General features: G+C 42.8%; 6 protein-coding genes across 6 annotated transcripts; 4 read left to right on the forward strand and 2 right to left on the reverse strand.

Moving 5' to 3' along the window:
* Positions 1 to 9,074: 9,074 nt before the first annotated feature.
* On the forward strand, positions 9,075 to 9,805 carry PAAG_11036 (hypothetical protein; the record flags this gene model as incomplete). Its single annotated transcript, XM_015846747.1, has 2 exons — positions 9,075 to 9,125; positions 9,359 to 9,805. 2 exons carry the CDS (start codon positions 9,075 to 9,077, stop codon positions 9,803 to 9,805), a joined length of 498 nt encoding a protein of 165 aa, XP_015703551.1.
* Positions 9,806 to 11,019: 1,214 nt separating this feature from the next.
* Positions 11,020 to 12,025, forward strand: PAAG_11037 (hypothetical protein; the record flags this gene model as incomplete). Its single annotated transcript, XM_015846748.1, has 4 exons — positions 11,020 to 11,022; positions 11,097 to 11,196; positions 11,279 to 11,460; positions 11,558 to 12,025. The coding sequence occupies 4 exons, from the start codon at positions 11,020 to 11,022 to the stop codon at positions 12,023 to 12,025; spliced, it is 753 nt and encodes a 250-aa protein (XP_015703552.1).
* Positions 12,026 to 12,355: 330 nt separating this feature from the next.
* On the forward strand, positions 12,356 to 13,287 carry PAAG_11038 (hypothetical protein; the record flags this gene model as incomplete). Its single annotated transcript, XM_015846749.1, has 3 exons — positions 12,356 to 12,517; positions 12,712 to 13,062; positions 13,219 to 13,287. 3 exons carry the CDS (start codon positions 12,356 to 12,358, stop codon positions 13,285 to 13,287), a joined length of 582 nt encoding a protein of 193 aa, XP_015703553.1.
* A 155-nt stretch (positions 13,288 to 13,442) lies between these two features.
* On the forward strand, positions 13,443 to 14,829 carry PAAG_00053 (malate dehydrogenase; the record flags this gene model as incomplete). Its single annotated transcript, XM_002797468.2, has 5 exons — positions 13,443 to 13,508; positions 13,568 to 13,685; positions 13,835 to 13,984; positions 14,058 to 14,152; positions 14,236 to 14,829. The coding sequence occupies 5 exons, from the start codon at positions 13,443 to 13,445 to the stop codon at positions 14,827 to 14,829; spliced, it is 1,023 nt and encodes a 340-aa protein (XP_002797514.1).
* A 1,503-nt stretch (positions 14,830 to 16,332) lies between these two features.
* Positions 16,333 to 19,581, reverse strand: PAAG_00054 (hypothetical protein; the record flags this gene model as incomplete). Its single annotated transcript, XM_002797469.2, has 3 exons — positions 16,333 to 16,491; positions 16,592 to 18,492; positions 18,588 to 19,581. 3 exons carry the CDS (start codon positions 19,579 to 19,581, stop codon positions 16,333 to 16,335), a joined length of 3,054 nt encoding a protein of 1,017 aa, XP_002797515.2.
* A 3,020-nt stretch (positions 19,582 to 22,601) lies between these two features.
* On the reverse strand, positions 22,602 to 23,578 carry PAAG_00056 (hypothetical protein; the record flags this gene model as incomplete). The annotated part of the gene is made up of 3 exons (XM_015843887.1): positions 22,602 to 22,799; positions 22,915 to 23,289; positions 23,417 to 23,578. The coding sequence occupies 3 exons, from the start codon at positions 23,576 to 23,578 to the stop codon at positions 22,602 to 22,604; spliced, it is 735 nt and encodes a 244-aa protein (XP_015700222.1).
* Positions 23,579 to 25,735: the final 2,157 nt, after the last annotated feature.

Here is a 25,735-nt window from a genome sequence, read left to right on the forward strand (position 1 = left end):
TTTGAGAAAAGAGTAGCTCCAACCAAAAGACACTGAAAGGAGTAAAATAAGAAGCTTATGAGAAAGCAATAGAGAAGATTTAAATCTAAGATGATATTCAAACCCTTCACTGTTGATGCTCTAGTAGATAATACCTTTTTGACTAGAACAATGATAGATAGTGAATGTAATGTCTATGATCTTATTTCTCAATTTTACATTAACAAGCATAAGCTCCTGTGCATTGAAATTCCTCCTGTTAAAATGACTGGCTTTGAAGACTCCATAGAACTCTCCACAAGCATAGTGACTGGCATTCAAATTGATATAGGCAGTCACATAACTGAATGAGCCTTTCTCTACATGGTGAATAGATTATATGGTCATGATATGTATCTAAATGACCCCTGGCTGGCCCAGCAAAAGGTGACCGTGATCCCTTATCAAAGAATTGTGAGATTTGAAGAGAGTGGTATAGAGGTAGAGCCTAGTTCAAATGCAAAAGCTGATGTGATTTCCATCTCTGCTGTAAGCTTCTCTAAGCTTGCAAGCACTTGAGAGAAGTGAAACATCAAGATCTTCACTGTCAGTTTGACTGACATTCAAAAGACTCTAGAAGTGAAATCAAAGATTGACCTTAGAGAAAAGTTGTCTGAACATTATCATGAGTTTTTGAATGTATTTGATAAGGAAGCCACTGATGCTCTACCCCCACTTCATGACCCAGGTAGAGATCATGAGATTGAACTAATTAAAAAGGCTGATAGTAGTACAGAACAACCCTCTTGGAGCCTGTTATATAATATATCTCAAGAGGAACTACTGGCTTTGTGAAAGACTCTTACAGATTATCTAGATAAGAGTTTTATTAAAGTGAGCAACTTCTCTGTAGCTGCTCCTGTACTATTTGTGAAGAAGCCTGAAGGTGGGCTAAGATTCTGTGTAGACTATTGAGCTCTTAACAAAATTATCTGAAAGGATTGATATCCTCTATCATTAATCAGTGAGACTTTACAGTGAATTGGATAGGCTAAATGATTCACTAAGCTGGACATTATTGCAGCTTTTCACAAGATTCAAATCATGGAAGGTGATGAGTGGATGATAGCCTTTAGAACCAGATACAGGCTATTTGAGTGGCTGATTACACTCTTTAGTTTGGCCAATGCTCTGAGCACATTTCAAAAATATATCAACTGGGCATTACATGAATATCTGGATAACTTCTACTCAGTCTATTTAGATGACATCTTGATATTTTTCTTAAGAAGCTTATAGAAGCATTGTGAACATGTACAAAAGATGCTTATGTATCTACAGGAAGCAGGCCTGCAGGCAGATATCAGAAAGAGTGAGTTCAAGATGAATAGCACAAAATATCTTGAATTCATCATTGAAGTAGACAAGGGTATATAATTAGATTCAGAGAAGATTAAAGCTGTTTTGGAATGAGCAACACCTACTACTCTTAAAGATGTATGAGGATTTTTAGACTTTGCCAATTTCTATAGATGATTTATCAGAGATTTCTCAAAGATCATGATTTTACTGATAATTCTTACACACAAGAATGTTTCTTTTTTGTGGATGAGCAAGGCTGAGAAAGCTTTTAAGTGTCTAAAATCAATGTTTATCTTCACTTCAATTCTGCTTCAATTCAACTCTGACTGTGAAAATATATTGGAAACAGACTTCTCAGATTACACCTCAGGAGGAGTGCTGCTATAATATGATGAGCAGAGCATTCTACACCCATATGCCTTCTTCTCTTACAAGCATTTACCTGCGGAATGTAACTATGAGATTCATGATAAGAAGTTATTAGTGATAATTGAGTGTTTAAAGAAATGAGACACTGAGCTATGAAGTGTAAAGGAATTCAAGATTCTCACATATCATAAGAATCTAGAATACTTCATGACTACACACAGACTAAATGAAAGACAGCTATATTGGATGAATATTCTCTATTGATTCAACTTCAGAATTGATTATCAGTCAGAGAAGTTGAATGCTGGACCAGACACTCTATCACAAAGAGAGCAGAACATGCCACAAGGTACTGATGATGAGAGAATCAAGCAGAGGCAAGCTCAACTACTTAAGTTTAATGTACTGGCACCTGGAATAGAATCAATAGTGACTGCTGTCAGCATGGAACCTGAGATGTCTCTTCAAGCTCAGTGGAATGAGACTCATAAAAATGATAAGATCCTGCAGCATCTGGAGCAATTTCTTCATAAGAGAAGATTCAGATTTCCTTTCAAACTCAGCATTAAGGCCTCTGTCTCTGAGTGCTCTTTAAATGAAAATGAGGAGCTTCTCTTTCAAGATTATAAGTGAGTGCTAGACTTCAAACCTCTTTGAACCAGGTTAGTGCACAAGGCTCATGACTCATCTCTTATCAGTCATTTCAGATGAGAGTAAACAGCAGAAGTTCTAAGACATGAGTTCTACTAGTCAGGCTATGCTGTCAATGTGAGAAGAATGACCAAGAACTGCTATCTTTGCAGATTAAACACCACATAGAGAGATTGATATCAGGGACTGCTTAAGCCTTTTTTTATTCTTGAACACATGTGGCAGGAGCTTTTCATGAATTTTATCATGAACTTACTGAGCTCTAAAGGATATACAAACATCATGATTATAATAGACAGACTGATCAAGAGAATTATATTAAAAGCAGTTAAAAAAACTGTTGTGAAGACAGTGGCTAGAGTGTTCCTTTGTAACATCATTCCTTGACATAGCATTCATAAGACAGTAGTGTCAGATTGAGGATCAGCTTTCATAAGCATATTTTAAACTTAGATGTGTGAGAAATTAGACATTAAGAGATGACTCTTCACAGTCTATCACTCAGAGACTGATAGAGCTACAGAGTGAATGAATCAGACTTTGAAAATCTACCTATACAAGTACATTAGCTTTCAACAGGATGACTAGTGTGAATGACTTTCTCTAGCAGAGCTGGTCATCAATAATAGAGATGCTACCTCAACAGATGTGAGCTCATTCTTTTTAACACATCTTTTCCACATCTCCTTCATTGATATAGTCAATACACCCTTTATTGAAACACCACATAATCTCATTGAGTTTGCAGATGATTATATGAGAAAAGCTCATGAAGTGTTGAAGTGAGCTCAAGTAAAAATGACAGATACTCAGTAATCTCAAGAGAAATACATGAATAGACAAAGAGACCTGGCTTCAAGCTTTCAACCTGGAGATAAGGTCTGGTTGAGCTTAGAGAACATGAGAACTAATCACCTGTGCAAGAAGCTGGATACAAAATACAATCAATATACTGTGCTAGAAAAGATAGAATTTCATGCTTATTAACTGAACATTCCACTCAGCATTCACAATGTCTTTAATGTAAAGCTTCTACATGCTGTGATGATGAATCTCCTGTCTAGTCAGAGGCAAACTGACTGGCAGTCACTCATTATAAAGACCTCAGAAGGACCTGAGTTTGAGATTGAGAAAATTCAGAGTGAATGAATCTACTAGAGGAAAAAGCAATATCTCATTAAATGGGTAGATTGAGCTGAGTCTACATGAAATGATGCAAGTCTCCTACAAGAAGTGAAGGCCTTGAACACTTGAGAGGCCTCTCAGCAGGCAAAATTAGATGTAAAGAGAGCTTTAAATAGTCATAAAGGCCTGCAACAAAGAAGGAGAAGAGGGGTATTATAAGAGGTTGAACTCATAGATTTGCTCTGGCTGGCTGACTCAGCCTAGTCATCATTTGCATGTGTGCACATGATCATGCTATGTGAGCTTGCTTAAGCTTGAGTTCTCATCTCATTCTTTTTCTTCCCTTTCTCAAGCAATTCGTCCTTGTTATATAGCAGGACTAGCCTTTAGTTCTTAGAGCTTAACTCTTTACAGCAAAGTATTAGAGATATTCTCAAATTAAAATTACTTATCTTGATATGTTATTTGAAAAAGATATTCAAATTAAGTCTAACTCATGTGAAATTTAATAAGCAACAGATTACTAGATTATAGAACTTTTTTAATATCAGTAAACATCATAAAGCTAAAATAATCTATTTTCAAATTCAAGTAGAGAAAGTTCTCATTACTAAAGATGTCAATAGAAAAATCAAGCAGTATAAGAATAATAAAGCTGAAAAAGAGCAGAGTAAAAAATAATGAAGACTTGAAGTCAGTCTTATGAAAATTGATAATAACTTACTTACATCACTAATAGAAGAAGAATTAAATTGATTTAGAGGTGATACATATACTGAGAATAATGTAGATAATCTTTTTATTATAGATTAGCTACTGATTGTTGATATAGAGTGCAATAATGAGAATGTGATTCAAGATTTTTATTGTTTTAGTGTTTTTATCATTTTGGTGTGGTGCACCCACATGAGGTGTGGGTTGCGCAGCAGCATGATTAGTATATATTTTAAAGTAATTAGCTACCGAGTGCTCCTCCGTAGCTAAATTACTAGGGGCATACCCGCCGCCCCGCCACTTACAGTCGTCTGGAAGATCGATCGACATGCTTGGCCGACTTCACCACGTGACCACACACGCAAATTGAATGTCGTGAGGATTTAATTAAACTTGCAATTGAAGATCTGAAAGTGCAAAGATCAAAAATTATTGTGTCACTGCTAGAAAATGTTCAATTAGTGTTATGACTTCAATCTGGGCGCAGATAAACGGTTGTTCGATTGCCAACTAGATAAGCTATTTCAACGGAATACTAAGGTGATTTAAGAAACAAGGGGCTTGGGAAAGGATCTCCTTATACTCGTTTCCATAGCAGTTGGCTATGCCGTTGTTTGGCAGTCTCTGTGGGGTAGCTGTTTGCGGGGTAGTTGCTACTAACCTTCATGGATAACGCCAGTTTCCGTAGCTCAGTAGACAGCGCCGTGCCTAGTAGACCACGCCGTCACAATTAGGAGATACACTGTGCTGATGATATAGAAAGACATTCAACTCTCACACAATGAAGTCATCTTCTGGTATAAAAAAAAGGGTCACAAATGTGTAAGAAAAGTAGCTTCTGCTTCATGAAAAGAAACTTACAACTCGCGGCTTTGCTTCTACATCTCAGATTATTTGAAATCTAATAAGAGGTCATTAAGAAGTCTGTAGAAGAGAAGTGAGTGAGCTGCGTTACAGAGCATTCCAAGAATTAAATCAAATCTCTGTATGTTCATATAATTAATCAAAAATGCAAAGATTGTAGATCATTCTGAGTATTTTAAGCATTATTTTTAATTTCTAATTTTGAGATTTTATTAATTTTACTGTTTAGTTGTGCTTATGATCTTTTGCTGATAATTTAATCATATAATTAAATAAAAATATTGAAAGATATAACATCAAGTCATTGAATATTTACAATTTTAGTAAAAAGAGCTTCCTAATTTACGTTAATAAGATTACTATCATAGTTAAAGACATCTTCTTGGCACCAATATCTCCTACGTCTTAGAAACTATCTCTCTACGGCGCCGCCCCTACTCCGATAAGGATATTCATATTACCCTGATGACGAGGTGATCATCTTTCCTTTGTATGAGATGATTATCTTGCCTTGTAGGAGACACGAGGTGACCGTCATATGAATGACAGGATGATCATCTCTATGATCATCGCTTTGAAGGACATCGCCACTTCCTTGATCAGATAGAGTGGTATCTGAGCGTATTCATGAAGAAGGGAAGGCTGATAGAAACTCTATAAAGCTAGTTATCTGACCCACTGTTCAGAGGGTCAGCAATTCGTTCTTGATATAGTTATCAGATTCATTGAAGACGCATACAAAACTCTATCTAATCATCTGTATCTTTGATCGCTTAGATTCCCTGTCAGTCCTTAAGACATAAGCTCGTCTGTTCGCTTAGCTAGTCAAGCCTAACCATTCAGCTTCCCGTCAAACAATCTACGCGACGGCACTGTTGACTCCTTGTCTCGGCGTCATCTCCTTACAATTACTGCTGTGCAAGATGATAGTTGTAACTTCATCTTATTGTTTGCTGAAATATGTATAGATAATATATCTCTCTTATACGTCTTAATTTTTATCAAGAAACTAAGGTGCTAAATACATAACTGAAGAATCTAAACGAGAAGAATTAATTTATTTCATAGTCTTCGCAAATAGCTAATCAGATACTGTAGAGGATCGAATAAACAGAGCTAATGAACGAATGTATTGCTATAACTAACTGATCCAACTCGCAGATTGTAATGAACGGTTTGTTGGGCGAATATGACACATAAAGAAAAGAATGAAGGCTGTGCCAAGCCGGAAGTAGTTATTCCGACTCCGGACAGGCATATGAAAGGCTATGTATAATCAGATACAGAGACTGGATAGACTATAAATAATTATCTCATAGTTTAAAATGATGATTCTCTTTTTAACTATATTATTTAAAAATTTTCATTTCTGCCCGAGATATTTTTTTTAACATGAACTTAAAATTAAACTTGAATTTAAATCAAACATCAAGTTATTTCACAATTTTTAAGTTTTATAACTTTATCTTTTAGAGTTAATGATTCTGAAATATGGATTAATGTTGATCCGCTCCGATACGTCTTTATATTCGGTCGCTCAAATCCCCAGTTTAGTATTCTCGTCGCAGCGACCTAGTTAGACGAATTGAAGCTTTTGTCTTGTTATCACCTTCCTTGGCTCTAGACTGAGCCATGACAGATTCTATCTTCTTTATACTTTCTAGAATAAAAGTGAATTAACTCAGTGTTATTCATATTAAAATAAAATATATTATTATTTTCTCTTTTAAAGATTTTTTATGTAGCTCATTTTATGTTTCCGCAATTATTTTAATATAGATTTAGAGCTAATGATAAGCTTTATATCATCATAGCTAGATATTTTTACTATATACACTTTTATTCTTGAATAAATTAGCTATATATGCCAAAATAAAATAGATAAAACTGAAGATTTTTCGAGAAACTTCTATTTCAATTTTAGTTTTCTTTTATTTTAATATATTAAATAGAAGTTGAATATTTATTTTAATCATAAAACAAATGACTTATTATATTAAAAGCTTTGATAAATTTAAAATTTAAAAGATGAAGATCATTTTATTTTTTGAAACATATTCAAAGCATCTTTATATCAATAAAAGCAGCAGTAGATACCATAAAAGACTATACTTAATCTCTCTGATAGTCAGACTTCATCTTCATACTAGCCTTCATACTATCACAGCATCATCTTCATTTTTCTTGGATTATGTGCTATGACGACGTATGGCTACTTGGTCTGAAAAGGGCAATAGAAACTGCCTAGCAACGGCATAGCAACCACCTCGCAATCAACCACCCCGCAATCAACTACCCCGTAAACAAATACCCCACAGAAACTGCCTAGCACACGGCCTAGAAACCGCTAGTGGAAAGGGGTATAAAGAGAGGCTTCCCCAGGTCCCTGCTTCGTAGAGCATCTTAGTATTTCGTTGAATTAGCTTACCTAGTTGGCAATCGAACATCTGTTTATCTGCGCCAAGATCGAAGCCATAACACTTACTACTGAAGCTTCACTCTCATGCTTCATTCTATTGGGATGAGACAGTGTCTTCATTTTTCTCATATAATCTTTTAACTACTGAACCTTCACCCTTATAAAGGACTATGCCGTAATCCTCCTGATACTCAGGCTCCGCCTTCGTACTAGCCTTCGTACCACCGAGGCGGCGCCTCCACCCTATTCGTATAACCCCCTACTACCGAGGTGGCGCCTCTACTGCCGAGGCGGCACCTTGCTTCATACTGCTGAGGTGGCCCTTCAATCATCCTCGTATAAGCTCTTACTACTGAAGCTCCGCCCTCATCACTCTTGTAGAGCCTTTTCTTTATAAATGAAGTCTGATCTCTACATGATCTGTCTTCCTTTTCCTTCCCTAACAATTCTTTCTTGTTTTCAAACGCATTAGTTATCAGCTGTTTTCAGCAACTAGTCTGTTACAACTCTCATGCTTCATACCATCAAGACAGCATCTCTATTATTGAGGCAGCATCCTTAGCATTTTTGTATAAACTTCTTACTACTGAAGCTCTGCTCTCATCATCTTTGTAAAGTCTTCTCTTTATCAATGAAGTCTCATTTTCACATAATCTGTCTTTCTTTTTCTTCTCTAATGATTTCTTTTTATTTTCATATGTGCTAGTTATTAGTTGTTTTCATTGACTAGTCTGTTACAGTTCAACACATTACTAGACACATTCTGAGATGCATTGTTTAGAGGCTGAAGAGACTCTTCAGAGACATCTGACATGTCTGAGAAAGTTGTGAAAATCCTCTTCTTCACAGAGTGAAAGAAGATGAGGCGATTATGATGTGCCTGTTGGAATTGCACATCACAGCAGAGTTGTTTACAATGTATTGTGGGATCAAATGACTATATTAGCGGGAGGGGTGAAAAAAACTGCAAACAAGCCAAACAGGCCAAGACACCTTCATATGTAACTTCCACGTGCCGAAACATGCCACAACATCATCAATGACGTCATTGCCGCATTGTGGTCGGTTGGAACACCGTGGAACGGTTGGAAGCAGTTGGGAATCAGGGAATCAGGGAATCGGTTGGAACAACATCAACGGGGCTATCCATTATTAGCATGGCAAGTGACAGTAAGTAGGCTGCTGTCTGGTTCTATAAAAGTTCCTACCTTCTTCGACATGGGCAAGCATTATTCCTTTTATTTGTTGAATTTCTAACCGCCATCGACGTAATCTGTACCTGTACATACATACAATACACACTTCACTCTTACACACCCCAGCGAAAGTTTAACCAAGGCACAAAAGGCTGGCCATCTGGTTTGTAATCTTTTCTCATCCTGCTCACCCTGTATGTTAACACAATACAGCTCCATCACTAACAACACATATTTACCATCTCAAAGGTAAACCCGGATTAACCCTGCACATAGATTGACATTATTCCCGAACTATCCTCCAACTCTTCAAAATTTCCCACTGATCCGGAACACCATCCGTCTCTCACACAGGAGAAAGTTCATCACCGTCATTATCATCGATCCTCTTAACGAAGCTGGAACCCAAACCGAAGATGTCGTACGCCCAAGCAGCCTCCCAGGGCGCTCAGCAATCTCCTGAAGAGGTACGTCACCATCGAGATTGTAAAATACCAGTCCTTGTTGTTCAGCCACCCGTTGAACACCTTTATCCGTTCAGTCTTGCTAACAATTATATATAGGCGTGAGTGTATCCTCAGAAAGCATATTTTTAATCCTCCCCCCATTCAGCAGCCTATCACGAACCTATACACTGAAAAATACATGTCCTAACCAAAAAGAATAAACGAACTACAGTCGTGCTCCACCACCCCCACAGATCGAAGTAGCTGACTCAGACACAACAAAGACCTCCCTCATCGACGTGGACTCCCCACACGTTTCCTCCGTGCCTTCCACCTTCGAATCACAGGAAATAAAAACCACCACTCAGGCGGAGCGTATTGGGCGGGAGCGCGAAAGGGAAAAAGCAGCCGCAGCCGCAGCCGAACGCGAACGGGAATTCTGCAAGGATAAAGACAAAGGCAAAGTAAAAGCTGGGAAGGAGGCTGCTAATAAGGCCGCCGTAGCCAAGGCGAAGTTGAGCCGTAATATAACAAATCCGGTGATCCTGGGGAACGCGCTGTTCATAACGTTTGCGGGCACTGGGTTGGGATTTGGGGCGTATCAGAAGCATATTCGGGGGGCGTTGACTTGGAGGGTTATTGGAATGTGGTCCGGGATCGTTGGGACGGTGGTGTTTGTAGATTATTTTGTTAGCAAGTGAGTGACCCCTTATCACCCTCTACTCCCTTACTCCGCTTACCCCACCCTCCCCCTCCTTTTCTGCTTGATAGTTATAGTAAGGTTTGGGGGTGAGATGTGGGTTACATGTCATTATGCATTTGCTGATTTCTGTTTGAATCTGGGTGTAGGTGGTTCTTCCAGAACAAGTATCCGACAAAGTGAATAACTACGAGGGCTAGCCCTGATGCAACTGCGCCTGGTCTGATCGACGAATCACGCATTCGCGGGAATGAACTCTCAGCTCCTCTGATGTTTTTCATCCTGTTATTTTGAAACTGATATGTTATTTGGAGAAGGCTAGTTGAGCGATGTGGATCCTTGCGGTATTCTTTCGCTTTTCCTCCTTAAAGCATATAATGGACATGAAACATTAGGAATTCCTAAACGCTCATTGTACTGTTTGGTTGAGTACATATGGCATTGCCAATGCATGATGTCAACCGAGGTTCGTCTATTCAATGCCGTTTATGGCAATGAATGGTCATAGTCACCGCAAATTGTCATGGATGAAAAAGCATATGGCATGCATATGCATACATGCTTGGTTGTTTCTGATTTGATGTCTGCTAGCAATTTCTTTCTGTATCTATATTGAAAGCTCGAATTGAATGCATTTAAATTATCGAAATTTAGTCCCGAATCTTTCTACTCCATCTGATGGATCAGGCTAAAGGCCGCAGTGGGCAATCCTATACTCGCTGCGGTGCTGCCCTGTAAGGGGAAGATCATGTATTAGAAGAAAGAAGGAGGGAAAAAGAAATAAAAAGAGAAGTGTGAGGTGTAGGGATGAGGAAACAAGAATTTATATATTGCATCATTTTGTAACTGATTATCGGAGCATGTTCCTCAGCATGCTAGTCATAAGGGGTCGAAGTTGGAATGCATGTTGGTGAGATTACAGAAGGCGGTGAGACTCGTCAGAACTTTTATAGTTTCTTCCGATGATGCAAGTGGACAGTTTGCAAGGAACCAACCTCATAACAAAATACCGACTGCTATGAACATCCACTTCCACTCCAGATACCTTAACAATTGTTCTACTACCTCAGCAGCTTCACGGATATTTCTCAGGTCCATTGGGAATACTATGTGAAGCAAGCCCCTCGGGCTGCCTGTATTCCCCAAAGTTGAACATCTTGTTTTTCAGCCGCATCAGCATACCGGCCCAGTTGAACCTCCGCAATTCTACCCACCATGGTCAGTCTTTTTAAATACGTGCTGATTCGACAAGGCGCCTTTCCTAGCTCAGGATCTGATATATATATTTTCAGAACTCCCTTTTCAACGCAGCACTGAAGCAGTCCTCCGCACTACGCCGCGACCTGGACGCCTTCTCTGAAGCTCCAACAACCACATCACCTGCCGTTCAAGGTTCGGACAAATCTATACACGCCTCCCTGTTCTAGAATTTGTAGTACAGTGCTATCGACTAACCATATATGCTGTGGACCAGGCCAAATATCCGCCTCCCTAACATCTTTCTCCCGCACGATCGATGATTACTCCTCCTTATCCAAACAAGAGCTCATCCCTGCAAAACAAGAACTGGCTTTTGAGCGGCTGAAGAATTTCCGGACTGAGCTAGCGGACTACAGACAGTTGTTTGATCGACTAAGGAAAGAGCGCGAGGATGCTGTATGTCCACTGCTCCCTTGATAAATATATATATATATACATCGTACATATCAACCATTTTCCACAATCTAACCAACAATCAATCAAAAATAAACAGCAATCCACCTCAAACCGCAATGAGCTCCTAGGCCGACGCCCCCACCATGCCTCAACACCCGAAAACCCATACGCCCAATCCAACCTCCCGCAATCTTCCCCCTTCGCCAACCCGAACTACTCACATCACCGCCCCTCACCGGGCGGCAGTTTAGGCTTCAACGGTGTCCCAACAGACTACACGCGTGAAACCCACACATTACGCGAACACTCCTTCCTCTCCAGCACAAACATACAGCTAGACGAGTTTATAGGTCGGGGCCGGGCAGTGTTGGGAGACCTAGGACAGCAGCGGGAGATACTCAAGGGGACGCAACGGCGGTTATATAGTGTAGCAAACACTCTTGGAGTGAGCGGGGATACTATACGGACAATTGAGCGACGGGCGAAGCAGGATAAGTGGATATTTTGGGGTGGGGTTGTGGTTTTCGTTTTGTTTTGTTGGGTGGTGTTGCATTTTTTGACGTGAGGTGGGTGTTTCTTCTTTCTTCTTCTTCTTCTTTTATTTTAAATTTATTTACTTATTTTATGTATTATGGATGTCTTGAGGGGTCGGATTATTGCGGGGCGAGAGTTAGAGGAATGCCTGATTGATTCAGAGACTTTCAACATATTCTTATTTTCTTTTCTTCTAACTACTTGTCATGGGTAAATGCAGCGATTGGAGTTTTTCTTTCCATCGATATGTTCTATATATACTATATCTGCTCAAAAGTTCGCATTGCGACCCCTCACTCATCTACTATACAGTACGTCAATCCTTTTTCTTTCCATTTGCTGTTGAGGACCGGTATCAACAATGGTTATGACGGACGGGCTGGCATCTGCATTGCCTTACGCACTCACCATAGGTTTCACGGCAATGGCATGCCACGGCACCTGTGATATCCAAGATGTCGTTTTCCAACTGATTACCCTCACTGCATGGGAAGTGCTCGATATTGCATGGCATGCATGGCCTGTACTATCCCGATGCACTGGTCGCAGATTATCCGACAGTCTATATATAGTTCTCTCCCTTCACCCTCCCGAACATTTGGCTCATACAGCAGATATTTTAGTCTCTTTGTGTTAGAGCTTCGATGTCTCCACATGGAGAGGGTTTTGCACGGGATCACACAAAGACGCGCCGGCCACCAATAGCCATGACATCAGCACACTTGGGAACTCGGGACGCCTATCATCCTGTCCGGTGTGGTGGAGGGAAGGGCGGAAGGGCCATCTTCTACAGGATATATTAGCTTCTTTTCCATCCCTCCCGAACCTACAAGGGTTACCGGGAGTTGTAACCTTGCAGAAAGAGAGGTGGCTGGGACTGGTTCTAAAGATATGCAAGGGTTTAGTCTGGAGAGTGTGCCGAACAGTGGGCCGGAGAGGGGAGTCGGGCCCAGGAACCAGAGAGCATTGGGAGGGCACGTCGTATTCGCAGCACCGTGTGCTTTCCTCTACCTCTATGAACTGACGCGAGAATATGGAGACAATGATGAATGTATTGCTGGACGACTGGTTAGTATATAATATATATTTTGTTATATTATGGTTCCGTGTACTCTACTCTGATATACTTTCTGTACAACAACAAATCGGCTCATGTCTCCAACCCAAACAAAAGCCTTGAAGGGATAAGGTGCTTATATAATCTGCCGAGCTGTGATGACTCAGCCGCGTTTACGGAGAAACCCGGCCCTGAGCGATTTCCGAAAGGGGACTAGCGTGTCCGGTCTCGGGTGAAACCCATCGCATTTTTAAACCACGGTCAAACCATAACAATCGTCAATTGTTAGAAGCAATCTTCAATCCTTCAATCCCTTCACTTCTCCATTTCTTTCTTCGTTTCCCTTCATTGCCATCTTTCTTGATACCCTGTATTTTCTTAAGCCACCAACATGTTTGCCGCCCGCAGAGCTTTCGGCTTTGCCCAGCGACGGGCCTTCTCCGTCTCTGCGCCCCAGGTAAACGATCATTCGCCGTCCCAAAGAGCGATCTAATGCTAATGATCATCCATTGCTAGTCTTCCAAAGTGGCCATTCTAGGTGCCGCAGGTGGTATTGGGCAGTCATTGTCTCTGCTGATGAAGCTCAGTCCTCGTGTCACTCAGCTGGCTCTGTACGATATCCGGGGTGGCCCAGGTACATATATACACATACGAACACCAAAGCGCCAACCAATTGGCTCAGACAGGAGCTATAGCAGAGATTCATAGATTGCTTGGAATCTCTAGTCAAGCTCTTGTATAAATCGTGCTGATGCTGATGTGCTTTTAATTGTTCGTCTGCAGGTGTTGCCGCCGATCTTAGCCATATCAACACCAACAGCACTGTTACGGGCTATGATCCTACCCCCTCCGGTCTCCGGGACGCTCTCAAGGACTCTGAAATTGTCCTCATTCCTGCTGGTGTGCCTCGCAAGCCTGGCATGACCCGTGACGGTATGTTATGTGGATAAATTTCCCGATTCTCCTAGTTCTGGCTCGTCCGCGGATATTGACAGTATGACGATAGATCTTTTTAACACCAACGCTTCCATTGTCCGTGACTTGGCCAAGGCTGCTGCCGATGCCTCTCCTAACGCCAACATCCTCGTCATCGCCAACCCCGTATGTGTTCCCTCTTATTCACGAAAGACTATACCTTATGTTGAAACCTCTTGAAACAACAATTCTGAACTCAGTCTCTTCAGGTCAACTCCACCGTCCCAATTGTCGCAGAGGTCTTCAAGTCCAAGAATGTCTACAACCCCAAGCGCCTTTTCGGTGTCACCACCCTGGACGTCATCCGTGCCTCCCGCTTCATCTCCCAAGTCAAAGGCACCGATCCAAAGGATGAGAAAGTCACCGTCGTTGGCGGCCACTCCGGCGTCACCATCGTACCCCTGATCTCCCAATCCAACCACCCTGACATCTCCGGCGAGAAACTCGAAACCCTCGTCAACCGCATCCAGTTCGGTGGTGACGAAGTCGTCAAGGCCAAGGACGGTGCTGGTTCCGCCACCCTCTCCATGGCCATGGCTGGTGCCCGGTTCGCTGAGAGCCTTCTGAAGGCCTCCCAGGGTGAGAAGGACGTCATCGAGCCCACTTTCGTTGACAGTCCCCTCTACAAGGACCAGGGCATCAACTTCTTCGCGTCCAACGTCAAGCTTGGACCCAATGGTGTCGAGGAGATCCTCCCCGTCGGCAATGTCTCTGAGTACGAGCAGAAGCTCATCGATACCTGCCTCGTTGATCTGAAGAAGAACATCGCCAAGGGTGTCGAGTTCGTCAAGACGAACCCATGAGTGATATGCACATTCATGAATATCAAGACATATCCTCCATCCATCACCGTCTTTACTTTTCTCCTCTACAACCCTTTACCATCTACCATACCGCCCACACACTCCAATGTATAATCTCATAAAACCAAAACAAAATACTATAAAATAAGTCTGTTCATTAAATAATTTCTCATATGATGTTTGGTTTGAAACACTGCACACCTAGAACAGGAATCCATCCTTGAGCAAGCTCTTTTTCCTGTCATCTTAGTCATCTTGTGGTCGGCAAGCGAGTTTTTTTGCAGGATGCTTTGGCGGGACACTGCCGCTCTTTCAAGTCATGTAAGAGTTTATTTTCCCCTTAATATAGAAAGATATGGAGGTTTTCTGTCAGTGAAGAAGGGTTTGATATTATATCATCTCCTGTTGAGTGCGTGTGTTGTATCATAAGATCGAATTCCACAGAAGATATTAAAGATGGTGAATTGAAGACGTGATTTAGAAGGAGAATAAACAAAGAAAGGAGATATTTTCAATTAATGTTATGCTATCGTGCCTACGGTTCGTATTCGTCTAGGGGCTGAATAGAGAAGTTGTTGCGGAGGAAGAATGTGACTAAACTAGTATATATATATAAAAAAAAGAAAACTGACGGGGAAAAGGAGATAATGAAAGCTAGAAAGCCAGGCTCAAGAGAAAGAGACGTTGAAAAGAATGGATGAGAGAAAGACAGATTACAGAGAAATCCGGAATGAATGAATTTATAATCATGGTCAATGACTATACCTAACGAGAAGGGAGAATAGAAGCCATTGACAGATTCACCAAAGTCAGTCCATTTTTCAATTCCTTTTCCTTAGCCCCTTATCTTATTTCTTTGAGTGAAATTTTGAAATTGATTACGAATGGAGCGAGATAATGCTGCTTTTGTTCCTTCTTCCCGTAGTAGATGGATGTTGGCAGCGGGGAGATGAGTGGAGTTGAGCTGAATGGGATAGGGGGGACGATGTTGCCCAAGAAGCTTACGCCATGAATCAATCCATTGCAAGTGAGAGGAAAAAAAAAAATGAACAAAAGGAATAGGAATCGTGAAATAATGAAATACAGTGTGTAGATGATTTAGGAGCACATGTCAAAGTCATAAAGCCAGAGGCAACAAAAGTCGACGGTAGCGTACTGAAGGGAGCTAGCCAGCTACCACTACGTAAATGGACGAGATGAGCAGAACTTTAAAAAATGATGAGACCAAAACACATCCAGCATCACAGCCGTGAAATTATAAAGGAGGAACAACAAAATATCGTGTTCAAGATTACCAAGATTTGAAATCAGCGATCAGAAGGGGAGGACATTAGGATAGATAGATGGCTAATAGTTACACAACCGGTATAAGTGAACGTAAGACACCATAGAAAAGGCAAATAGTGAAAAGGGGGATAGGAGAGAGGAGAGTGAAGAGAGAAGTAGAGAGGAGGGAAATAGACAAGAACCGAAGTTTTGAGAATATGGCTTGCGGGGAAGGATTTAGGTATAGCTCCGCATGGCATCCATATAGCCTGTTCCGCCTTTCAGATCGTGGTCAAACGTTTCAGCCACATCCAGAACGCGGGAGATATGATCCATGGACAGTGGGGCTTTCTCGTTAAGGGCGAGGGCCTGGGCGGTTCGGACGGAGTTTTTTATCTATTCAATTTCCCAATGTTAGAATACACTGATGTAGCTTAGGTCAAACTGAACAAAGTATACGATGTCGAAGGAAAGAAAAGAATAGAAAACGACATACCTGTCGACCATTCAAATTATGCCTGGCGAGGGAATCGTAGTCCTTCTCCGTGAACTCGACAACCTCAACTCCCTCTTTAACCGTTACTTTATTAAGGAACATTTTCCATACAGTCCGCTTGGCCTTAAGTGTCAGTTCGCCATATCGCAGCGCAACGTGTATCCGCGACTGGAACGCATCATCGAAGGTCTCGACACGATTAGTCGTCAGGAACAAGATGCCCTGAAAATACTCGAGGAGGCGGAGGAAGATGCTGACGAGCGCGTTGCGGTGGATGTCATGGATGGTACGCTTTTCAAGGAATACGTCTGCCTCATCGAGGAGCAGCACAGCACCCCACGAATGTGCAATGTCCAAAATCTTATTGAGTTCGCCCTCCAGGGTGCGTGAATCTGTGCCAAGCTCGCCTGCACTGACCATGTATAGTGGCCGCTGGAGAAGCTCTGCAATCCCTTCTGCTGTGAGGGTTTTACCAGTACCTGGTGGGCCGTGCAGGACTGCAACGAGACCCTTACCCTTGCCTTGAATGACATCATCGATGTTTTCGGCGGCGTGGAAGGTGTGCGATTCCACCAGTGCTTTAACGATCGATTTCTGGTTGCCAGGGAGGACTAGGGAGTCGAAGGCGCCCGAATTCCACTCGATATCATTGATACCAGAGACCGTGAACTCTAGCCACAGTTTCTCGCTAAAAGCGAATCCAAGAACGACAGGGCTGGCGATTAAGAGCTCTTCCTCTGTGAACTCAAGCTCCTCGCCCTTTTGATTCTTGTCGTTGATTTTATCCATATCTTCCTTGACAATTTCATCGCCGTTGTCATCGTACTCAATCTCGATGACATGTGCTTTCCCCTCTTTATCCTGTACCAATTTGAGTCTCGTTTTGAGCCTCTCTTCCTTGGGCCAATGCTCTGACTCCGATCCTGAACCAGCACAACAACAAGCTTCCGAACCACTCTCGTTCTCGGAGTCATCAAGAAGGTCCGGGTCCTTCGGTTTTACCGTGCTGATTGGATAGTTTGGGTTAATTCGACGATGGATAGCTGGATCAACCATAACACGACCATTAATGTTAACCTTAATTATTGATCTTCTCTTTTTGTAGAAAGCCATGCCTTTATGGAAACGGTAATTCATACCCTGGAGGGCAATGAATTTTTTACCACGCTCAATTAGTGTCTCTTTCAAGCCCTCTGGATCCCGATGATATTTGAGAGGGTAACACATAAGACTGGAAATCTTGCGGGGCCCTTTGAAGGACTCAACCTCCACAGCCATAGTACCCATGCCAAACGATTTGCCATCGTACTCGAGATAGCGACCCTCAATGCAGTACCACTGTCCCTTCACGAAAGAGCTCTCTTTGGTGGCATATTCAATTTTGAAGGCACGGGGTTCATCCGGGGAGGAGTACGTTGCAGTATAAGCAATGGAGTTTGGCTTGAAAAGCGCCCATAGCAGATCAAAGGTTATTGTGTTTGATTCCAAGAGGGGATACAATGTCTTCTTGATCTCGGCATAATCCTCGTCAAGATATTTAATCAGGACCTTCAAATGGGAGCATTTAGCTGCAGCCAATCTTTTCGCTCTCTTCTTCTTCTCTGATTTGGCCAGGACTTTTAGCTGCTTAGCGTATTCTCGAGCCTCCTCAAGATATAAAAACAGCATATTAGGGTCAACAACGGGAGTTTCTTGGACTAAGGAAACACCTTTGACGCCGTCCATGACATGTGCTAGTGCATCCCGGAGAGGTTTGCTCTTGATGTCTACAACAGTGTCTGTGTATTTGTTCTCCCAGTCAAACTTGCGTCGAACAGTAAATATGTACTGGTCCCACTCATCAGCATCGGGATCATCGACGGTTTCTGTCAACTTGTAATTATGTATGTTGTTATCCCATACTGCATTTAATATGATGAAAGAAATAAGTTGTTAGCGTGGGTAACGTATGAGGTAGAAAGTGGAAAGACAAACAAACGATGGGGTTGTTTCTCACATTGATCCACACGTTTAAAAGCAACTTTCGATCCACGCTTTCGTTTTCTGGATTTAATTTTTGGGGGATATCCCTTTTGACCTGCGCGAGAATCGGCTGGAATTGTTTTATCAGAAATCTGCCCTGGTTGGAGGAGCCTCCGCGCACAGTTGTTGTTATGCTTCATGCGGAGAGCCAGTAACTTTTGCTGGGTAGTACGGAGTTGCTCCTCGAGCTTATCCGCATCGACTTCTTCGTCAGACTTATCCTCCTGGTGCTTTCGGGATTTCTTTGCCTTCTTCTTGGCTTTTGTCTTTTTCAGCTTCTTTGCGGCTTTGGCATTGTTTTTTAGCTCATTGTCAGTGGTATCCGAATCGTCGTCGTCGTCGGAGGAGGAGGAGGAGGAGGAGGAGGCATGTTTGCGAGCCCTGGCCTTCTTCTTCTCCTTCTCCTTGGAGAGCTTCTTACGGTTCTTTTTGTGGGAATCTGTGGCCGAGGATTCTGAATCTGAGTCGGACGAGTCCGATGACGACGAACTGGAGGTTGACGAGGAAGAACCGTCACTCTCGCTGCTAGAAGAGTCCTTGGCCTTCTTCGATTTTTTCTTGTCCTTCTGCTTTTGTTTCTTCTGCGTTTTTGGTTTAGCGTTCGGGTGTTTTCTGCACGGTGTTTTCTTCGGGGCAGACTCTGGAGCTGGCGGAGATGTCTTTAAATCAGTGGTTGACGAGGTTGTCTCCCGGGTAGCTTCCACTTCCTGCTTTGTTTCCGCAACATCCGCTTTACTGGAGGAGCAATCTGTCTGCTCAGACATGTTGGACAGTAATACCTCGTCCTGTATATTATCTGCCTGCTGAGGAGAGCTTGAGGGAGAGGGGGAGGAGGGGGTGAAGACGGGGGTGGAGCTCGGATCGCGGGAATCAGCGTCAGAACTGGATTTCTGCGTTGTACGAACAGTCGATGCAGATAAGGGATTGGGATTTGTTCCAGAAGAGTCTTTCGCTGGGGAGGTAGGCATCTATAGATGAAAAACTGAGAATCGAGGACGAGTCAGAGGACAGGCAGACGAAGCAGACCACGCAAAGATTTTCTAAAACACAAATCTATCACAGCTCTACCGGTTTGTGAAGTCGACGGTAGTTGAAACAACGACGGGAACAGGATCCGGCAGCTCGAAGATAGAAATTCGTTGATGCAGGATCTGAGTCGTGAGAAAGCGGTGTGTAATCGGGACGATGATAAATATGATGCATACGTTAAAACCGCAGCAGCAGCAGCAGCAGCTTCCAGAAGTACATAAGAGCTGGGGATGCAAGTTCCAAATTTAGCCAGGAATTAACAGCAAAGAAAGAGTCTGTTTTCCAACTGGCAAACATTCAAGAAGAGGGGAGAACACAGATTCTTTTCCTTATTTTATATATATTAGTTAATATTGAGGCAGTAACTAGTAACTAGTCAACTAGTTAGTTAACCCGCTGCAATCAGTCAGCAAGAATATGATGAGCCAACGGGTGAGGTGAGGCGTGGAACAGCCGCCCCAGAGGCGTTCAGAACCAATTGCTGCCTGGTCGGAGACTCAACATAGCGCGTGTCTGGGGAGCTCCTTTAAGACGGGTAATCTGGATTCTCCCATCTGGAGACTGGGGGGTCTGTGGAGCATTTGAGAGAGTTGAGACTGACCAAGGAGCAGTGAAGCACAGGGATAGGGCGAATCTCGCATGCAGCTGAGCTCGAACTAGCCAGGATCTGTCAACCAGTTTGCTCGCTGCTTCTATCGGGAACCTAGTTAGTAGAGGGTGCGGCCAGGCTCCAAGAGGAACTGTTTCTGAGCGCCGCCCGCCCCTCAGCAGACAGGGAAGTTGGCGTAAGGTGTAACTATTCTTGGCTTGGTCAATTCGCCATGCGCATTATTACAGCACAGCAAACAAAGCAATCAACTAACTACTACCCCGAGGCAAGTAGTCAGACAGCAAAGACTGAGGTTGGGCAAGGAAGGGGACAGCGTTACTGCAATAGCAGGCTCTGCTCTCGCTAAAACGGTTTGGATTTGTCTCTTGGGACTTTCTGCTGTAGGATATTCAAGGCCAGGCAGAAATATTTGGAAGGTTGTAACTATATAATTCCAGTGCGAGGTTGAACGTCTTGCTCATGGGTACGGTTAATCGTTAACTTCTGGTAAGTCGGTGAGCGAATTTGGTTATGGTAGTTAGTTACTCCGCCGCTCCACGGTCGAGTGGGGTTTGCAGCCCCGTTTTGTATGCACACTTCCCAGTGGACGCCTGAAGCCTGGCGTGTCACTGCTAGGTACTGTGGGGCTCCCCTATACACAATATTGGTACCAGGCTGTCTGTACCTTGGGGGGGGGATCCCCCGGGGGGATTCCCCCAACGGTTCTCCGTTCCCAGCCCTGTCAGGCCCGCCCGCAAATGTTCTGGTTGCAGACAATGATCCATACGAAAACAATAATATGGCCCCCAGTCCCTCCCTCACAGCCAGCTGCTTCCCTTCCGCTTCCACATCAAAATTCGATGCCGTCTCTATTTCTTTATTTTCCTTTCTCCTGACCCCATTGAACCTGCAACCCTGGAATGACTATGTGTACTTTGCTACTAACTACTTAGGGCAAAACCCTGACTTGGCCCAACACGGCATAGCGCCAGACTCGACTATCAAAACCTCCCATCAACAACAAACGACAACTCTGCGTTGTTCCTATCTACGGACATTTCCGCATGCGATGCCATATTCCACAGCGGCATCAGGTCCGGCAAGATAGCCCACAGTTTTATCTCGGATTGACCATCTGAGACCGCCAGCAACAGAGCAATCCTGATCTTTGTCACTCAATGCAACGCTAATGTCGTGCAGGATCCCAACCGCAACCCGAGAATCTTGTACGAGCATATTCTCTCTCCCCCCCCCCCCCCCCCCCCCCGATTTCCCGCTAACCTGTAAACACATTCCTGATCAATCTCTCTCCTAAATCTTCTGGCCGTTGATGACCATCTTCTGGCCGTTGATGACCGTGGTGTATTCCCAACGGAGTGTAGTTTCCAATCTGACTCGGACTGGTCTCCATTTCAACCGTTGGAGGACGTATTCTGTACTCTATTCCTTTCAGTGTTGAAATGCGAAGATGGTTTCTTTTCTCGATCAACAAAACATATTAAATCACCAAGGCACTACGGAGTACTTGTACGATTAACTGTCGCATGTCCCTTAATTATTTTTAAGACTCTCCAAGTATATGGAGGTAAAGGTAAGGATGTGCGTCTCCATGCTGGCAATGCATGGATGGCTGTTATTTTCCATTTTCTTTTTTCTTTTTCTTTCTTTCTTTTTTTTTTTTTTTCTTCTTCTTCTTTTTCTTTTCTTGTGCGCCTCGGAGCCGTACCAGAACTGGAAAATTGATCTTCACCCGGTGCGGGTCCATTGTGGTCCGCCAACACTGGCTTGTATGTATTATATGTATACATCATGCTTGCACGCATGGACTGGAACAAATGAGCAGCGGTGAAGCATCGGGACATGCACTAACAAAACCACCGCTGGGTCGACTCCTGTTACTCCACGGCATACGCTGTTAGTCGGTTTCTTAATCCACTCTTGGTCCAATCAGCAAGACGGTTTTCTTCTTGTAGGTGTTAGAAAATGGAAGGGGGCAAACCGAGAAATGAAGAGAAGAAGAACGGTTTTCCCTGCTTTTGGAAAGAAGAAAAAAGCTCCCCAAGTCAAGCCGTGTTAAAAGCAGATGCTGTGAAAACGGAAAACAACAGGTTGAACGGGAAATCCACGTTGATTTTCCATTGCACATAGCTCCTTAACCACAAAATAAATAGCTATGGAGCCCTCCTTCCCGTATCATAACATTCACTCATCTTTATCGAGGCTAATGGTCAATAGCCAATGGAAAATATTGAAATTTGAAAAGCAGACACCAGGAGAAAAAGAGTCACAATGCATCTTCAAGACTTCTGTTTCCCCACCAGCCCATTCATGCACTGAAAGAAAATCTTGAAAGCATCTCTGTGGCGTGGATCAAGAATCTTCCACATCATTCTCCTTTCTGATTGCCATGTTAGACATTTTCTTGCTCAGTTCCTTGAACTTCTTTTGCACTGCGGTGGGTGGGTACTTTTCACCGCCATTAGACTCGATAGCTTCTGCAACAGAACGCCATTTCTCCGCTTCGAATTTTTCCTCGATTTCCTTCTTGTATCGGAGCAAGCGCTCTTCCTATATAATAAGGCAAACTATTAATAACAACAAGTTATGATTTTTCATATGTCTGTTTTGACTAGTTGAAGATACCCCACGCGGTACAAAGGCGAGAATGGGATGGCAAACTTACATCTTCCTTTTTGAACACTACAAAATTGGCTTTGATGCGACTATAGCGTCCAGATAGAGAACTGTTCCCAACTTTCTCACCGGTCATCTCCTCCCAGGCCTGGCGAATATCGGCCCAAGGCTTGTTTTCTTCATCTTTCATGCGAAGAAGCATTTTGTCCTCAGGACTGGCAGTCTCGAGAGATGTAGGCATGGGACGAGAACCCGCCTTCACCTTCTCCCCAGCTCCCCCTTTGCCAGCCTTGGATGGAACACGCTGTTTCTTGGTTGGAGACTCATCGACGTCATTATTTAAATTTTCTCCAGCGTTCTTCTCAGCAACTGGCTTGCGACCACGCTTGCGAGGGGTCGTAGTGGTTTTCCCAATCACCTTGGTCTTCCGAAAGGAGAAAATCAGCGAAACCAATCGACTACGTGGAACTACTGTGGAAAAGAGATCCGGCAGACCAGAACTTTGATTGATGCTCTGGTGATATCATAGCATTTGAACATTCAAAACTTACCTTTGCGCCATTGTTTCTGTTAGAAACCTCAGTGCTCTGATCGACGTTCTCCTGTTTGACGTTCTTCAGTGCATCACCGTTGGTTTCATCGCCGGACAAGTTTACATACTTCATCATCTCGTCGTCGTCCTCGACTTTGTTAAGACCCGTGGGCTGAGACATCTCAAGTTGTTGAACTGAAGTGATAGTTTCAAGAAGAACGGGTGATGTGTCTCGAGGGCTATGACGCAAGGTGCAAGATTGGGATGCAGCGTAGTTGTTTTGGGTGGAATCTAGAAGCAAAGGGGAAGTTGTAGAGATCAAAGGAACTTGTGAGGATCGAAGGACTGCTGTAAGCAAGTTTCGAGATTTGGTAATCGAGGTAAATTAATGTTGAAAGGGGGTTTGAATCGTTGGAGAAGCGCAGAGAAGAAGGAGAGAGTTTAAGGGTTAAAGACTCAAAGAAAGTTGAAGATGAAAAAGCCGAAGACAGGAGTAAGTAAATAATGTGTCAGTGAAAAAAGAGAGTAAACCAAGGGCAGGCAAAAGATTGTGTTGTGTGTTTGGATATTCTATCTACACGTTGCCGAGTGCATGATGTCTGTGCATGAACAATGTCAAGTGAGCTTCTTTAATATTCCAAAGTGACTTTCTGATACAACAAAATAGCTATATTAAGAAAGCTGACTGGTCTCAGAACAAAAGAGTCATGGCTTTTCTGATGAGTGAAGAATATTATTGTAGCACTCTCAACTGAGCTCTAAATAACATCAAACTACAACAGCATACAAGAAAAAAAAGGGGTAAGAAGAGATCATGTAAAAATCTCGAGGCCATTCTTGCTATGTAACTAATCATTCAAGTCTCATTTCCACCACCTTTTTGTTCTCGGTCATTTCTATCTAACATTGCCATTTACTAAGCTTGATTCCATAACTATTTCAGCTGTACATCTTCTCCAAACAATACCCGGCATTTCATCTTCCCTATTCTCCTACGGGGGGAATTGCCGCCAATATACACATTGTGCAGGCAGTGCAATACTACTGTTGGGTGTTAACATGTCGAATATCGAATGTACTGTACACGTTAGAACTCTAGTTCTGGGAGTGTACGAGATACGGAGATAGAGATATGATTACAGGCAAATTTAATATTGTCGACATGAGGCTGCAGACTAGGACGAGAGAACATAAGGATGATACAAATGATACATAATATATGGAGAGAATCAGTGCCCACGAAGGAACAAAATACTTACACACAACTCTCTCTAAAAGTCGTTCAACATCTTCCAAATACGTCTTGATCGATGCGCTCTCTAAGTACCACAGTTTACATATTCCATTGCAATCTAACAAGTTTTGTAAGAGCAAACGTGTTATAAACTGCATTTTTCTCCCGGCCTCACAGCCGCCATGAATACATTCTAGAACCTGTCACCGTTTTACGCATCCGAGGTTCCTTGTCTACCCCCATCCTTGTCCGCGGCCCTATATCTAGATTCTTGTCCTCAGAGTTGCATCTGATCCCATTAAACGTGTATCACTAACAGAAATGCAACCAAAGTTCTCCTTGCATCGCCATGTAGTACTACCTCCCTATATGTATGTCTTGTACGGCCCAGCAATGACAGAGCTCCGAAATAGCAGAGTGCGTGGATGCGCTGGAAGAAATAACACCGCTCGATCGGTTTGTTATGGTTATGGCAATGATTGCATATCAATATATCTATGATCAGATTTGTCTAGGACTGGACGTTCATGGTAACCTGTTTGATGCCAGGAGCTGACCATTGTTCAAAGATCACCTATTTTTCGTACATTCATCGATTCATATCATGGAGAAATGCACATAAACACGAGAATATGGCATGTAGGTTGAAAGCACGGCGTTGAAAAGGTTAAAGAAATGTAGGACGCCGCCAGGACTGAGTTGAGGTTTCCACTGTGTAACCCCTAGGGATCCAGCTGCATGTCCACATGTCTCTTCATTTATGGACCTAGGGAGATGAATCGAAAAAGAAAAAATAAAAAAAGAAAAAAATAAAGGCAGAAGGATGTAAGAAAGGCGCTGAGACTTCACCTTAGTATAGGCTTTTGAACATAGTTAAAACTGCCATATACAGCTGATGTAACGGCGGGAGAAAATATCGACCTAGGGACAAACCGATAAAAAGCCAGTTTCAAATCGAAACTCCACACTAGTTCAATAGAAGGGAAAATAATGTTCGTACTACGAACAAGGCGTGGAAAGAAAAGACACTCGCTTGTACAATTCCGACAATTCAGATAGTGAAAAAAAAAAGGTAAACACAAGCATAACAAATGACACTCCGTG

Source organism: Paracoccidioides lutzii (assembly GCF_000150705.2).
Source record: "Paracoccidioides lutzii Pb01 unplaced genomic scaffold supercont2.1, whole genome shotgun sequence".
NCBI classification, from domain to species: Eukaryota; Fungi; Ascomycota; class Eurotiomycetes; order Onygenales; family Ajellomycetaceae; genus Paracoccidioides; species Paracoccidioides lutzii.